General features: G+C 39.7%; 1 protein-coding gene across 1 annotated transcript in view; it reads left to right on the forward strand.

The window, feature by feature from the left end:
• LOC115229308 (WD repeat-containing protein 19-like) overlaps nucleotides 1-16766 on the forward strand; it is a 148124-nt gene that overhangs the window by 37362 nt on the left and 93996 nt on the right. The window contains exons 9-10 of the mRNA XM_036506983.1: nucleotides 400-491; nucleotides 2073-2313. Of these exons, the coding sequence (XP_036362876.1) occupies nucleotides 400-491; nucleotides 2073-2313 (333 nt within the window). The remainder of the gene's footprint in view (nucleotides 1-399; nucleotides 492-2072; nucleotides 2314-16766) is intronic.

Here is a 16766-nt window from a genome sequence, read left to right on the forward strand (position 1 = left end):
GCTGCACCAGGCTTCAACCTTGATCTGGCAGAGTTTCTACAGCTGGATGCCCTTCCTAACGCCAAACACTCCGAGAGTGCAGTGGGTGCTTTTACATGCCACCGGCACGGGGCCAGTCAGGTAGTACTGGCAACGACCTCACTTGAATCTTTTACACATGCCACCGGCACAGGTGCCAGTAAGGCAATGCTGGTAACGATCACGCTTGAATGGTGTCTTTTACATGCCACCGGCATGGAGGCCAGAAAGCCGCTCTGGCAATGATCACACTCAGATGGTGTTGATATTATGTGGTGGTGAATATGATGTTGGTTCTGTTGTTGCTTTCTTTTTTTATGCTTATGAATTATAATTATCTTTATGAATTATTAATCATTGTTATATTAATTGCTGTTTCAGGAACTATTTTCAACACATGATCACAAAGAAGGCCTGACAAATCTTGCATTGTCTCCGTATTTGAACAAAATAGCGACATCTGGTGGCAGCAGGTAAATAATTTTATCTGACTTTAGGAGGTTGCAGCTTATTCTACTGGTGATGATGTGGTCAAAGGTGCATTGGAATTTCTTGGCACTCAGGATAAAAATTTCATTTGGTATCCTCACCTAAATTTATAAGATTTCATCACAAAACACACACACACACACACACACACACACACACACACACACACACACACACACACACACACACACACACACACACACACACACACACACACACACAAGCACACGTGTGCACACACACACACCTGCACACACAGATGCTTGTGCAGACACACACATGCCTGCGCACACAGATGCATGTGCATACACACACACACCACAAATAGCCACGCATGCACACTCACGCACAAACACACACAAACACACACACACACAAACACACACAAACACACACACACACAAACACACACACACACAAATCTGTTTTGTGTAATGAGTGGAATTCTTGGAGGAACATTCACCATTAGATCCTGATACTGCAAGCTACACTCAGTACTAGTTATTTACAGTCTCTTGTCTTGTGAGACAAACACACAGTATAGCTTCTTAATACATACCATATGTACTTCATCATCTTTTCTTTGGCTTTTCTGTTTTGGAGCCAGCTATTCATACACTGGGGTCTTGGAAGTACCTGAATAAATCTGCTTTGCCAGATATAACTTTAATTCTGCTATAATGTCCTGTTGCCTGTTTGAATACATAGGCTTCCTGGCTTCTGCTGAACTATCCAACACATGTCAGTATGGAAAACGGGCATTAAATGGTGATGATAATGTCATTATTACATCTAGTAATAAGGAATATTTTGTACAGAATGTTGGCGATAAGGAGCTTCCAACCTATGAAAGGCTTCTATCTTCTTTGAAACTTTTGTCAATAACTGGCAAGAGTATGACATGCTGGAAGGAAGATTTAAGGTGCTGGATTAAAGTTTTGCTCAGGCCTGTACATACATGGAGAGATGCATGGCTAAACTTAATCAACTGAGGCCCCTATCTTTGCATAGCACAACTGATAGGTTATTGTTAACATTTAATATAAGTAGCATTAGAAAGCTAACTAGAAATAATTTTATATTAGTCATTGACTAATATTATTTATATTATCATCACATAATTATTCCTCATTAGTATTTTACTATTCTCTGTATTAGCTATCTTAATATGGTACTACGGGAAGGTTTACGAAAATAAACAAAAGACGAAGGCAGGTGGAGTACAAACAAACAAATGTATTAGTATGGCGCTCAGGAATAGAAATAGAACAAGTCTTTTATGTTTCGAGCCTACGCTCCTCGACAGAAAGATACACAGAAAAAAAAACAAGGAGAGAAAAAAAATGTGTGTAGGAGCTAACGATCTATCATTGATATGGTACTAACTCTGTTGACACTAACTTAACTGTTCTGGTAATGTCAAGCATAGCAAGGTGTCCTGTCTTATTCAATGTTTGCAACAAGAAATAACTTCTTTTATCTAAGTTTGAATGAATCTACTGTTAAAAATTTCAATGTATAATTGTCCTCTGTCTTATTTATTTTCTGTTCATTTTCATCTTCAGTATCCGCATTCACGAGATGAATGACTCTCAGGAAATCTATGCTATAATTCAACTTGAAGAAGATTACACTGTTGACAAAATGCTGTGGACTGAGGATGGTCAATTGATGGCAGTTTCATCTTTTTATGGTCATCTGCAGGTCTTTTTGACTAAATTACCCATGCTAGCCGTCACTTACCAAACCCGAATTGCTAACTTAACATCATTACTTGAAGTCACAGTTCAGGACAATGTCAATAATGTGAGTGTTTATTACGAGGTTGAGTCAAAAAGTAATGCCATTTTGTTTAGGACAGGTATAATTACCAACACAGGAACATGTATCATACATCAAAATGAAGCTGGTCCTCTGTAGATCACATCCCTACTTCTCAACATAGTCACCGTTTCTCTCAATAGCAATGTTCCACCTTTGAATGAGAGCATGTATCCCTGCCCCTAAAATTCTGTTGACTGTTCTTTGAGCCACTCCTTCACTACAGTTTTTACTTCCTTGTCACTGGAATAATTTTTGCCTCTCAAACCCTCTTTCATGGGGCCGAAGAGATGATAGTCCAGTGACAATGATACTCCAGTGATGATGATAGTCCTGTGACGATGATAGTCTAGTGATGATGATAGTCCCGTAACGAGGAAGTGAAAACTGTAATGAAGAAGTGGCTCAAATAACAGTCAACAGAATTTTACGGGGCAGGGATAGATACTCTCATTCGAAAGTGGAACATTGCTATTGAGAGAAATGGTGACTGAGAAGTAGAGATGTAATCCACAGCGGACCAGTTTCATTTTGATGTATGATACATGTTCCTGTGTTGCTAATTAAACAAAATGGCATTACTTTTTGACTCACCCTCGTTGAGTGATAAATAAAATACCTTGCAGTATTTAATCATATTCCCTTATATGTGTTCAAATCTTGCATAAATTGACTTCACTTTCATCCTTCTGAGGTCCATATAGAACCACTTTAATTGACTATATATCTTAGAAATCTATGTAATCATTATTATTGCTACTATTAAGTGGATAGTAGTGGATAATAGAATGTGTAGAGTACTGGACGTTGTTTACAAAATTTAGTTATCTCCCCTAATATTATTGACTAATTTTAATACATACTTAAAAACAAGATAAAAATTATACTGAAACCTGAACTTTAATCTCATTGAAATCATAAGAATAACAGAAATACATTCGACACAATTTGACATTGATTGTTTGTAAACAGGAGTTGTTGATTACTTTTGTTTTAACATATCATGAAAACAGAAGCCTTCGGAATTATTTATCATTAAATCAAATGTTTCTTTCTCTCCATCACTGTCTGTCTTCACAGCTTCAGTATCGTATTTGTTTGTTTCATTGAAGAGAGAAAACATATTTGTTTGTGTTTCATAGCTTTTTGTTATTAGCTTTCTGTTGTTCTCTATGAAATATTTGTTTTGTCCTTTACTTGATATTTTATAATTACTGTGTTTTTGTTGATCTGTAATTGTTGATCCTTACAGCAATATGATCCTTTTCAATATCCCTTCTGCTCTTCTGCAAATACATTGTTATTGTCTATCATCATCATCATCACTGTTTAACGTCCGCTTTCCATGCTAGCATGGGTTGGACGATTTGACTGAGGACTGGTGAACCAGATGGCTGCACCAGGCTCCAATCTTGATCTGGCAGAGTTTCTACAGCTGGATGCCCTTCCTAACGCCAACCACTCTGAGGGTGTAGTGGGTGCTTTTACATGCCACCAGCATGAGGGCCAGTCAGGCGGTAATTGGACAAATAAGGAAATTAGTCACTTAAAACCAAACGTCTTATGGGTATAGGCCTAATGTCCTTTCTTTCTGAATTAAAAGTTGTATGGTGTTTATCTCTTTGCTAGGTCAACTGAGAAATTTAGTATAACCCAGAATATAAACTGGTTCTTTCAGTCATCTTTCAGTATTGTTCCTTATCTGTTTATTTATTTCCTTTGATATCATTACAGTTTAACCCTAACCCTGCAATCTTAAGGATTTATTGTTTCTTTAGTCTTGGAGATGAAAATGGGATTTTAGCCTTTCAGTGAGCCAGTCAGGTGTTGTATTTGATTCTGTCAATATCTTATTAAATATCTGTTCTAGCACATATATCTCTATTAAATATTTTAACCAAGACTTTTAGTGCTTAGCTTATTTCTTATTTTGTTATGGTCTCCCATCATTGTTCAGATTCTTTTATTTTTTTTACTTGTTTCCTTTATTGGTTTGTGGTCATGCTGGAGTGCTGCCTTGAAGGATTTAATTGAACAAATCATTTCCAGTAATTATTTTAAGTCTGGTACTTATTGTATTGGTCTTTATTGCTGAACTGCTTAGTCACAGGGTTGTAAACAAACCAATGCCAGTTGTCAGATAGCCAAAAGGGAAGCTAGGAGACAGGTATATATAGCCAAAGGAGTAGCAGAAAAGAAGAAGTTTGCCAATGTTCAGCAACGTGAGGGCCAAAGAACTGAAGTATTTTGGATTGCAAGACAGTGTGTGAAAGAAAAACCTGATGTCATAAGAGAGAAATGTGTCTGCATGGATGATGGTGCACTTGCTTTTAATGATTCTGCAAAGAAAGAGGCTTGGAGATGCAATTATGAAAGACTTCTGAATGTGGAGAATGAATGGGAGGAGTGTCTGCCAAAGGTTGACCCAGTTACGGGACCAGCAACCTGAATCGACAGTACCCTGGTAGATAAAGCAATTAAGGATATGAAGACAGGGAAAGCACTTGTCCCATCAGGAATCACTGCTGAGATGCTTAAAATATTGGTGGTGTGGGTTATGGTCTTGTCACCTGCATTGTAAATCAGGTAGTTCATGAAGGAGTCATACCCAATGACTGGTGTAGCAGCACCATAGTCAACTGCTACAAAGGTAAAGGTAATGCTTTAGATAGAAATAACTACAAGGGTCTCAAACTATTGGGTCAGGTGATGAAAGTTACAGAGAGGATCAAAGCCCAACTAATTAGGGAGAGAGTTAGCCTAGATGAGATGCAGTTTGGTTTTGTGCCAGGCAGAAGCACCACTGATGCTGTATTTCTGGTAAGGCAATTGCAGGAGAAATATCTAGCTAAAGATAAACCTCTGTACTTGGCTTTTGTTGACTTGGAGAAAGCCTTTGACATAATCCCCTGATCCCTTATCTGGTGGTCAATACAGAAATGGGATAGATGAGTGGTTGGTAAGAGCTGTACAAGCCCTGTACAAGGATGCTGTCAGTAAGGTGAGGGTTGGCAACAACTATAGTGAAGAATTCCGGGTGGAAGCAGTGGTCCACCAATGATCAGTCCTCAGCCCCCTCTTATTCATTATAGTCCTCCAGGCAGTAACAGAGGAATTCAAGACAGGCTTCCCCCAGGAGCTCCTCTATGCTGATGACCTTGCTCTAATAGTTGAGTCACTGCCAGAACAAGAGACGAAGTTTAGGGTGTGAAAGCAAGGTCTAGAATTGAAGGGCCTTAGGGTTTAACCTAGTAAAAACCAAAGTTTTAGTAAGTAGGAAGGCAGACAAACCACAAATCGCTTCAGGTAGATGGCGCTGCTTTATCTGTAGAAAAGGTGTGGGTAGAAACTCCATATGATATGCTCAGAGTAAGCTATGGATGTATAAAAGGTGCAGCAATATCAAAGGAAGGTTAAGATGTACAGAAAACAGATTCCATCATATGCCAGGGAGTAAAACTAGAAGTAGTTAATAGCTTCCGCTACCTAGACAACCAAGTCTGTAGTGGGAGTAATCAGAATAGCCTGAACAAAGTTCAGGGAGCTCATACCTCTGCTGGCAACTAAGGGACTTTCACTCAGGATGAAAGGTAGATTGTAGATGCATGTGTGCAAACTGCCATGCTACATGGCAGTGAAACATGGGCCATGGCTGCTGAGGACATGCGTAGATTTGAAAGAAATGAAGTTAGTATGATCTGCTGGATGTGTAATGTCAGTGTGCATACACGATAGAGTGTAAGCACCCTGAGAGAAAAGTTGGGGATAAGAAGCATCAAATGTGGTGTACAAGAGAGACGACTGTGCTGGTATGGTCATGTGTTACTTATGGTTGAGGACAGCTGTGTGAGGAAGTGCCACTCCCTAACTGTAGAAGGAACCTGTAGAAGAGGTAGACCAAGGAAGACATGTGATGAGGTGGTGAAGCATGACCTTTGAACATTGGACCTCACAGAAGACTGAGACCTTTAGAGATATGCTGCAATTGAGAAGACCTGGCAACTAAAGTGAGGTCATAGCCATAGCTGATGCCATTGTTGCATGTCCGGCCCTTTAAAGAGTATTCCTGATGCGTTTGGTGATATGATATGGTTCCCATTTCAGTGGCGTGTAAAATGCATCATCCAAATGTGGTCGATGCCAGTACCCACTGACTGGCTCCCATGCTGGTGGCATGTAAAAAGCACCATTTGAACGTGGCCAATGCCAGTACCTTCTGACTGGCTCCCGTGCTGGTGGCACATAAAAAGCACACCATCTGAATGTGGCTGATGCCAGTACCTCCTGACTGGCTTCTGTGCTGGGGACACATTAAGAGCACCCACTACACTTTCAGAATGGTTGGCATTAGGAAGGGTTGAACATCCAATAGCAACACAACAGCTGAATTTCCTGTCAACAATATATAGAATATAAGTGTGTATTTAGGCACTGTTGATGCAAATAGGCAACAGAAGCAGTATTAATTCCAAAAGGCAATCTTTATCTTCAGTGCAACGTGGAGATTGTGTTAGAAAACAGAATACTGCATTATTTACCTTGAGATGACATCTCATATGGGCTTGCTGCTATTTGCAATATCAGTGCCTGAATAGACACTGATATTCTATAAATCATTGATGGGAGATTCAGCTGTTACGTTGCTACTGGATGTGTGTCACTGAGGAGCTCAAAACACCTTGATCATGTGATATGAGAGAACCTCTCAAGGTAAATAATGTAGTATTCTGTGTTCTAACATAATGTCCATGTTATGTTGGAGATAAAGATTGCCTTTTGATATTAATACAGTTTCCGTTGCTATTAACTATCATCATCATCACCATTGTTTAGCATCCATCTTCTATAGGTAGGATGGTTGACAGCAGCTGGTCAGATAGAAAATCTATCCTAGGCTACTGTGTCTGTTTTGGCAGGGATTTTATGGCTGGATGCCCTTCCTAACTCTAACCTCTCTACAGAATGTAGTCAGTGCTTTTTATGTGGCACTAACACAGGCGAAGTTAGTTTTAGCATGATTTTTGCAGCTGGATGCCCTTCCAAATACCAACTACATTATAGTGTGGACTGGATGCTTTTAATGTGACACTTGCACTGGCAGGGTAACCAAGTAACTTGCCAGATAAAGAATTATGTGAGGCGCAGAGGCATTTGAGGAGGAGAACTTGTATTAGAGGATGAAAGGTTAGAGTGTGACAAAGAGACAGAGAGACAGAAGCAGGTGTCTTGCCACAACAGAGGTGGCATTAGAGAAGGTGATCCAGTATCAGATGATAAAAGGTTAGAGTGAACAGAGAAACAGAGGTCAAAATAGGTGTCTTGCTATAGAGGAGGTACATGGTTACCCAGTGAGAGATAGATAGATATATAGATAGATAGATAGAGAGAGAGAGAGAGAGAGAGGTACAAGAAAGAAGCCAGAAACAAGTGTGCTGATGTAAAGGAGATACTTGGTTACTTTCTTGTGTCTCCTTCTGCAGGTACTATCTCCTTTCAGTGACAAGCACATCTGTATACAGCTGTATTCACTCATGCATCATGTCCAAACTAATGTATTATCCTTTCCTTGCTACCACATTTAATCCCTCTTATGCCTAAATTTTCTCTCAACACAGTTGTGCTTTATCAGTCATTCACACTAATGTTGCAAATCCAATGGAGCATACTACCTTCATTTCTCTCCAGTCTACATATGTCCTCTGCAGTCAGAGGCCATGTCTCATTACCATGTAATGTAGCCATTCTCACAGAAGCATCATACAGTCTACCTTTCACTCTGAGAGAGAGTCCTTTTGCTGCCAACAGAAATAGTAGTTCTCTGAACTTCATTCTATTCTTATTTTAGAAACAGTACCTTCAGAGCATCCACCACCATTTACTAATTTGGTGACATAAATAGCATTTGAGGGAGTTTAAGTGCCTTGTGCTCTTAGTACTTATTGTTCCTGCACATCTGCCACATGAAAGCGACCTTATCTGATAACCTGTTCACGATTTCACTGCATCTCTTGTTGAGCAGGGCCATTTACCCGCTGGAATGAGAGTCTTATCTCCTTTCTTGCTAACAACAACTTTAGTCTTGGCTAAGTTAACTTTAAGACCCTTTGATTCCAGGTTTTGCTTCCAAACCCAGAACTTCTCCAATTCTGCTTTAAATTCTGCAATAAGAGTAAGATCATCAGCATATAGTAGTTCCCATGGGCATTCAGTTTTGAATTCATCTGTTATGGCCTGGAGAACTGTGATAAATAAGAGTGACTAAGAACTGATCCCTGGTGTACTCCACCTTGTATGTTAAATTCATCACTGTATTCAAGGCCAACTCTCACCTTATTGACAGCATCACTGTACATGACTTGAAAAGCTTTAACAAGCCACTCCTCTGCTCCTAGCTCGAAAGCTTTTTCCAGGTCAACAAAGGCTAAGTACAATGGCTTACTTTTGGCCAAATATTTTTCTTACAACTGTCTCACTATGAAGATGGCATCTGTAGTACTTCTACTTAGAACAAAACCAAATTGCATCTCATCTAGTTTAATTTAATTTAGGAGCATATGAAAAAAATCATACTATTCTATTCTACATACTAGCATAAAACATAGAAGAATTCATAAGTTCCCGCAGAACAATTTAGATTAGTACGAATTCTATGTTTTATGTTAGTATGTAGAATAGAACAGTATGATATGTATATATGATATATATAATCATTTAACATTCACTTTCCATGCTTATATAGGTCAGATAGTATTTATTGAGGCAGATTTTCTATAACCAGGTGCCCTTCCTGTTACCAACTACTCTCACACATATAAAACAGATTTAGTTAAACTCTTTTATTGTACCATCATAAATTGCATGATCTTTACACATGAAAAATTAACAGCATGTTGTGCAGTAATCATCACATAGATGATCACATAATCACCTTGAAATGCCAGATCTTCAGAAGAAACTACTAATTTAATCCATTGATATTTACCAACTCCAGTTGGTAAACAGAGTTAAATGAGAACTGTGTGTAAATTAAGTAGAACATTCGATATACAACATTTAAGAAAAGGAATTTTATTATTATTTTATTAGTGGGATAAAGATAGAAAGAAAAAGGGATGGATAACAGCTGTAGTCAGCATGCATGGAATAAAGAAATTTGACATGTAAACCATTGTAGATCAAAGTAATCTTCAAGTTAATCATGATAAATAGCTAAGAATTTAGTAGTTGATAAAAATAAGTTGGACAGTACATATTCACTCATGCACACTCACACCTATATACACATATAATTTTTTATTCCCTTACACCTACCATCATATGTATATATACATTTAAGCATACGCATAGTATACATATATAAGAACTTTAATTAATTTTATTCTTAGATTCTCTACTAGTTACACTGCTAATGTGGTTGGTAATATTAGATCTGATTATATTAGCATTATCATTTCCTTGTTTAGTTGCAATATTTTTATAATTAGAAAGTTGATTAAAGGGTTGTGTAGCATATTTATGTTTTGTATGCTTATGTGTAAAAATGACTTTAAAATTAGAATTATTTTGTATCAGAAAGTAATACATTGGATCTTTTCTTCAAAATAAACTTTTCAATAGAGTGCCGTTAATAAAACTATAATGTTAAGTTTCTTGTATTACTCCCATCTTTATAGCTAATCTGGGTTTCCACAGAGTGGGTTCCACAGTGAGTTTGCTTGTGAGTAATATTGACTGTAGTAGGCACCACAAGGATCATCTGTTCCAGCTCTACTGGCATGCTTGGTACTGTATCTCACAAGTTTGCCTCTGTTAGGAGCTGCTATCATGGTGGCTATGTTGGGGGAAAGACCCTATCAAGAATCTGGAAGAATAACCTGGGGATATTAATTTTAACATCATGAGTGAAGGGTGGGTCAAACCATGTGCTGATTCCTCCATCTTCTCCCAGTGTTGGAACATATATCTCCCTCAGAAGAGATGTGATATGTTCTCAGCCCCTCCAAAACTCTGCTAGACTTGGAATTTTGAGCCAACCCATTTGTGCTCCTGAGTTCACCATAGTGAAGGCAGTGGTTGGTTCTCCCAGGAGAACCAGGAGTATTAAATTAAGGAAGTTGTGGGGAGAGTCCTCTAGGTGTTCCTCAAAAGTTTTGAGCTTGCAGCTCCATCTTGGGAAATGGCATTGCACAGGGCCACCTTGGAACACTTCATAATTGTATCCCTATTAACCTTACATTTCTTAAAGATTCATATATGGAAGAATTTAAATCTAAACAAGGACATCTTTCCTTCCTTCCTTCCTTCCTTTCTTCTTTCCTTCCTTCCTTCCTACCTACCTACCTACCTACTCACCCACCCATGCTTAAATGCTTACAGATATGTGTGTATATAGTTAATTACTTCCTTAAATAATTTTAAATTCATCACTACTTGAATTAAATAAAATGTTATATTTACGTGAACTTCAGTTAATTTGAATTACACAGATTGTTGGTTTGGTTTCTTTCTATGAAATTGTGTACAAGTTAATGTATCTGTTATCACCACATAATTGTATTCACTTAAGCTGATCATGTTTTCACATTCAAATTATCTTTTTTTATTGTAAACTTTGTTGACTTTTTTTTTTCCAAAGCAGGCTTAATTAAGATAATACTGTTAGAACATATTTAATTAATTTCATACCAAAAGAGTAGAGTTAATTAATTTGATACTGACAGGAAAAAAAAAATTTAAATATTAATGACTGTTAATCTCATCTCTGCCACTTCTCTATAAATCTGTGTAAAACAAAATGCTTACGTCACATTGTCAAAATGTATTATAATTACACTTACAAAAACCTGCAAAAGTTGTGTTTTATAGAAGAAGAATATATTGGTAGTAATAATAGTTTAAACTGTAATCATTCTCATCATTCTACATCAGTATTCCATGCTGGCATGAGTTGGATGAGTCAATTCTTCATCATCATCATCATCATCATTTAACGTCCGCTTTCCATGCTAGCATGGGTTGGAGGATTTGACTGAGGACTGGCGAACCAGATGGTTGCACCAGACTCCAATCTGATCTGGCAGAGTTTCTACGGCTGGATGCCCTTCCTAACGCCAACCACTCTGAGAGTGTAGTGGGTGCTTTTACATGCCACTGGCACGAGGGCCAGTCAGGCAGTACTGGCAGCGGCCATGTTCAATGGTGCTTTTCATTTGAAGTTATTTCCCTCTTGGATATATTGAAAGACTGCATCTTGCTCATAGTTTCATTTTTGGTTTGGTTTTTATGGCCAACAATTGACCAACAACTCTCTCTTTTTATATATATATATATATATACGTGTGTGTGGTGTGTGTGCATGTTTGTGTGTGTGGTTATGTGTATATACTAGAATGAATACTATCTTAAAGGCAGCGTATTTGGTTTTATGTATGATAATTAATTAATGCATGTTTTTGTTATATGTATGTGTGTGCGTGTGAGTGTGTGTGTGTGTGGAGGTGCATAGCTTAGTGGTTAGGGCATTGGACTCATGGTCATAAGATTATGGTTTCAATTCCTGGACTGGGTGATGTGCTGTGTTCTTGAGCAAAACACTTCATTTCATGTTACTCCAGTCCACTCAGCTGGTAAAAATGAGTAATCCTGAGGTAGACCAGCATCCCATCCTGGGTGGAATATATACACCAGAGAAGCCAGGAAACCACCCCTTTGCTCTTTATGGAGTAATGTGGACTAACCACACAAGCACGCATGCACACACACATTTATATATATGCATGTGTGTTTGTTTGTTACCCTTTTTTTTTCTATTCGCAGTATTTATAAATCCCTCTTATTTTTCCATATTCTTTTCAATAATCTTCCTCTCTTTCTCCACAATAGCCTATTGACATTAGAATTTATACTGTTCCATATTAAAATAGACACTGTCTCCAACCTCACTCATCCCTTCATTCTGCTTCCAGTTCTCTCTACTTCTCTTATTCCTTTCTCTTTTTTAAGTCAGGTTTTTATCTTGATATCTTTTATCATAGTCCTCCAGGCAATAACGGAGGAATTCAAGACAGGATGCCCTGGGAGCTCCTCTATGCTGATGACCTTGCTCTAATTGCTGAGTCGCTATCAGAACTGGAGGAGAAGTTTCAGGTGTGGAAACAAGGATTAGAATCGAAGGGCCTCAGAGTCAATCTAGCTAAAACCAAAGTCGTAATCAGTAGGAAGGTAGACAAATCACAAACACCTTCAGGTAGATGGCCCTGCTCGATCTGTAGAAAAGGTGTAGGTAGAAACTCTATAAGATGCACCAAGTGTAAGCTATGGACACATAAGAGATGCAGCAATGTCAAAGGAAGGCTAACTAGGAAGATGGTTTTTGTATGTGGCAGATGCTCAGGAACAATAAACACTGAAAATGCTCTGAGACCAACTTCCGTCACTTTCCAGGGAGAGAAAAACTAGAAATAGTTGATAGTTTCCGTTACCTAGGTGACCAGTCAGCAGCGGGGGCGGGTGTGTGTGCTGAAAGTGTAACTGCTAGAGTAAGAATAGCTGGGCAAAGTTCAGAGAGCTCTTACCTCTGCTGGTGACAAAAGGCCTCTCGCACAGAGTGAGTGAAAGGCAGACTGTATGATGCGTGTGTACGAACAGCCATGCTACATGGCAGTGAAACATGGGCCGTGACTGCTGAGGATATGCGTAAGCTCGCTAGAAATGAAGCCAGTATGCTCCGATGGATGTGTAATGCGGTACTCACACTCGGCAGAGTGTAAGTACCTTGAGAGAAAAGCTGGACCTAAGAAGCATCAGTTGTGGTGTGCAAGAGAGACGTTTGCGCTGGTATGGTCATGTGGCGAGAATGGATGAAGATAGTTGTGTGAAAAAGTGCCACACCCTAGCGGTTGAGGGAAACCTGTGGAAGAGGCAGACCCAGGAAAACCTGGGATGAGGTGGTGAAGCACGACCTTCGAACTTTAGGTCTCACTGAGGAAATGACTAGAGACCGAGACCTCTGGAAGTGTGCTGTGCCGCGAGAAGACCCGGCAGGACAAGTGAGTCCACAAACCGTGGCCTTCTACATGGGATGGAGCCAGCCTACGTATGCTACCTTCCCTTCTTGGGACACAAAACTCTACTGTGAGGACGTGTTGAGGCAAGTGAGGATCAGAATCGAAATCGATCAATGGAAATTGCGGATGTGCTACCAGTGCCGGTGGCATGTCGAAACTCTGCTTGTGAAGACCCATTGAGGCAAGTGAGGATCAGAATCGAAATCGATCAATGGAAATCGATCAATGGAAATTGCAGATGTGTTACCAGTGCCGGTGGCATGTAAGAGAACTTTCCGTTTCGCGACCGTTGCCAGCACCGCCCCGTTTCGTGTCCGTTGCCAGCCTCGCCTGGCCTCGTGCCGGTGGCATAAAAAGCACCATCCGTTCGTGGCCGTTTGCCAGCTCTGTCTGGCACCAGTGCGGGTGGCACGTAAAAAGCACCCACTACACTCACGGAGTGGTTGGCGTTAGGAAGGGCATCCAGCCGTAGAAACACTGCCAGATTTGACTGGGCCTGATGAAACCTTCTGGCTTCACAGACCCCAGTAGAACCGGCCAACCCATGCTAGCATGGAAAACGGACGCTAAATGATGATGATGATGATGATGATGATGATCTTATGCTTTCTTTCTTTTTTTTTTGTCGTATTTACATTCAATCCCTTGCACATACTCTATACAACCAGAAGGAATTCTGGACAGAAAATAAATTATTTTAAAATATACATAACTTACTGTAGTTGTTATTTAGTCATTAACTAGTAGACATATGATAAAAATATTTTAGGTGTAACTATTTTTCTTTTCTTTTCTTTTTTTTGAAACTCGGACTATTAAAACTGTAGTGTATTTTGAGGAAGATTTGGCTGCTACTTTTCGCATATTGAGCTGCTCATGTTGAGGCTGGCATCTCTGCCCATATGAGTTCATGCTAATTGTATTGTGTGCAGGTGTGAGTGTATGCACTTGCACTGCATTAGTCAATGTGTGTGTATTGGTCTCACTGTGTGCCTGTATGTTGATGTTATGGTGTGTTATTTCAATGAGATTTGGTATTTTTATTAGGTTTAGCTATCATCATTCATTGACAGAAACCCATCCATACATTCATACATACACACAGTATAATGTGTGATTTAAGAGGGCACTACTGTTTCTATCAGGTGTGAATGGTCTGTTGTGATTGCAAATCATCATCATCATCATCATTGTTTAACGTCCGTTTTCCATGCTAGCATGGGTTGGACGGTTCGACCGGGGTCTGGGAAACCAGGAGGCTGCACCAGGCTCCAGTCTGATCTGGCAGTGTTTCTATAGCTGGATGCCCTTCCTAACGCCAACCACTTTGTGAGTGTAGTGGGTGCTTTTTACGTGCCACCGGCACAGGTGCCAGGGGAAGCTGGCAATGACCACAATCAGTTGGTCTTTTTTATGTGCCACCGGCAATAAATGCAATTTAAAAAATTATTCTAATATGTGCAGTAAATTTAAGCAAGTGATTTAATTGGTCATGCCCTCATCATTTAACATCTTCCTTCCATGCTCACATGGGTTGGATGGTTTGACAAGAGCTGGTAAGTCAGAAGATTGTACTAATCTCAACTGTCTATTTTGGCATGGTTTCTATAGCTGGATGCCCTTCCTAATGTCAACCACTTTACAGAATGTACTGGATACGTTTTATTTGGCATCAGCAGCAGTGAGAACAATAAGTAACTTGCATGACAAGATCCCTCAACTGACTGGGAGAGAGCATTGAGAGAGGTGGCTGTGTGCCATTGGCATGAATAGATGTCTTGCAGTAGAGGAGATACATGGCTACATCAGTTGGAGACAATAGAGAGAGTGACAGGGAGGTGGGTATAATTGAAGTGGAACCAGGGATTGGGTAGAGTGAGTGGATGGGTAAGTTTACAAGAGTGTGAAAGGAGTGTGGGAGAGGGAGGGGGATGTTGCAAGTGGACACAGGTAGAGAGAGGGTGTGTTAGGATATTTTGTGGGGAAGATATTTGACTGGAACAAGGACCTGATCTACACACACACATGCTTCAGTATGTGTGTCTGTGGATGTGTGTGTGTGTGTGTGTGTGTGTGTGTGCGTGCGTGTGTGTATGTATCCATACATACCCAATCTCATACATACATCAATGTTAGATATTCATAGTAATGGTTTTCTTATTTCGTTGACTTTTCTATGTTTTTCTGTAAAAGTTTCCTCTGTTTTGACAGAATGCAAGAAAGCATTCAGTCTTAGAAAGAGACTTTTTTTTATAAAAATGTTAGGAAGATGTGTACTAGTGATTTAGCTAATGAAAGCTTTCCAGTTACAACCATTAGGAACAACATAGCCTAATATATCCTGTTTTTAAGGATATAGGATGTTATCTGAAGAAGCCTTAGGTGCTGTTTCTAGCAGGTTGACCTACTGCATAGAAGTTCTTTTAGTTGTTTATGTTTAGCTGGTGGCACATGAAAAAACATTCAAGCGAGGTCATTGCCAGTGCCGCTGGATTGGCTCCTGTGCAGGTGGCACATAAAAAGCACCATTTGAGTGTGGCCATTACCAGTATCGCCTGTCTGGCCCCCATGCTGGTGGCATGTAAAAGCACCCACTACACTCTCGGAGTGGTTGGCATTAGGAAAGGCATCCAGCTGTAGAAACTCTGCCAGATCAGATTGGAGTCTGGTGCAGCCATCTGGTTCACCAGACCTCAGTCAAATTGTCCAACCCATGCTAGCATGGAAAGCGGACGTTAAATGATGATGACGATGATGATTAGCAACTTGTTGCTAAACAACATCAATTGTAAAAATTGCTCAATGTGTTCTTCCTATCTTTTTTAAATATCTGTTCTTCCTATTTTTTTATATATCAGAAACACACATATACACAGACACACACATATACACAGACACACACATATACACAAACATGCTGAAGCATGTGTGTGTGTAGATGAGGTCTATGTCCTAGTTTAATGTCTTCCCAACAACATATCCTAGCACCCTCTCTCTACCTGTGTCCACTTACTACATTCCTCCTCCCACTCTCTTTTCACAATCTTGCAAACTTAAAAAATCCCTGGTTCCACTTCACTTATACACACCTCCCTATCACTCTCTTCACTGTCTCCAACCGAGGTAGCTGTGTATCTCCTCTACTGCAAGACATCTGTTTATATCTGTCTCTCTATTCCTATTCTAATTTCTCATCAACTGGCACAAAGCCACCTCTCTCAATACTCTCTCCCAGTCAGTTGAGGGGTCTTGTTTTGCAAGTTACTTGGTGTCCTCACTGCTGCTGGTTCCAGATAAAAAGTACCCAATACATTCTGTTGAGTGATTGACATTAGGAAGGGCATCCAGCTGTAGAAACTATGCCAAAGTAGA

The sequence above is a fragment of the Octopus sinensis genome, linkage group LG1 (genome assembly GCF_006345805.1).
Source record: "Octopus sinensis linkage group LG1, ASM634580v1, whole genome shotgun sequence".
Taxonomy (NCBI): domain Eukaryota; kingdom Metazoa; phylum Mollusca; class Cephalopoda; order Octopoda; family Octopodidae; genus Octopus; species Octopus sinensis.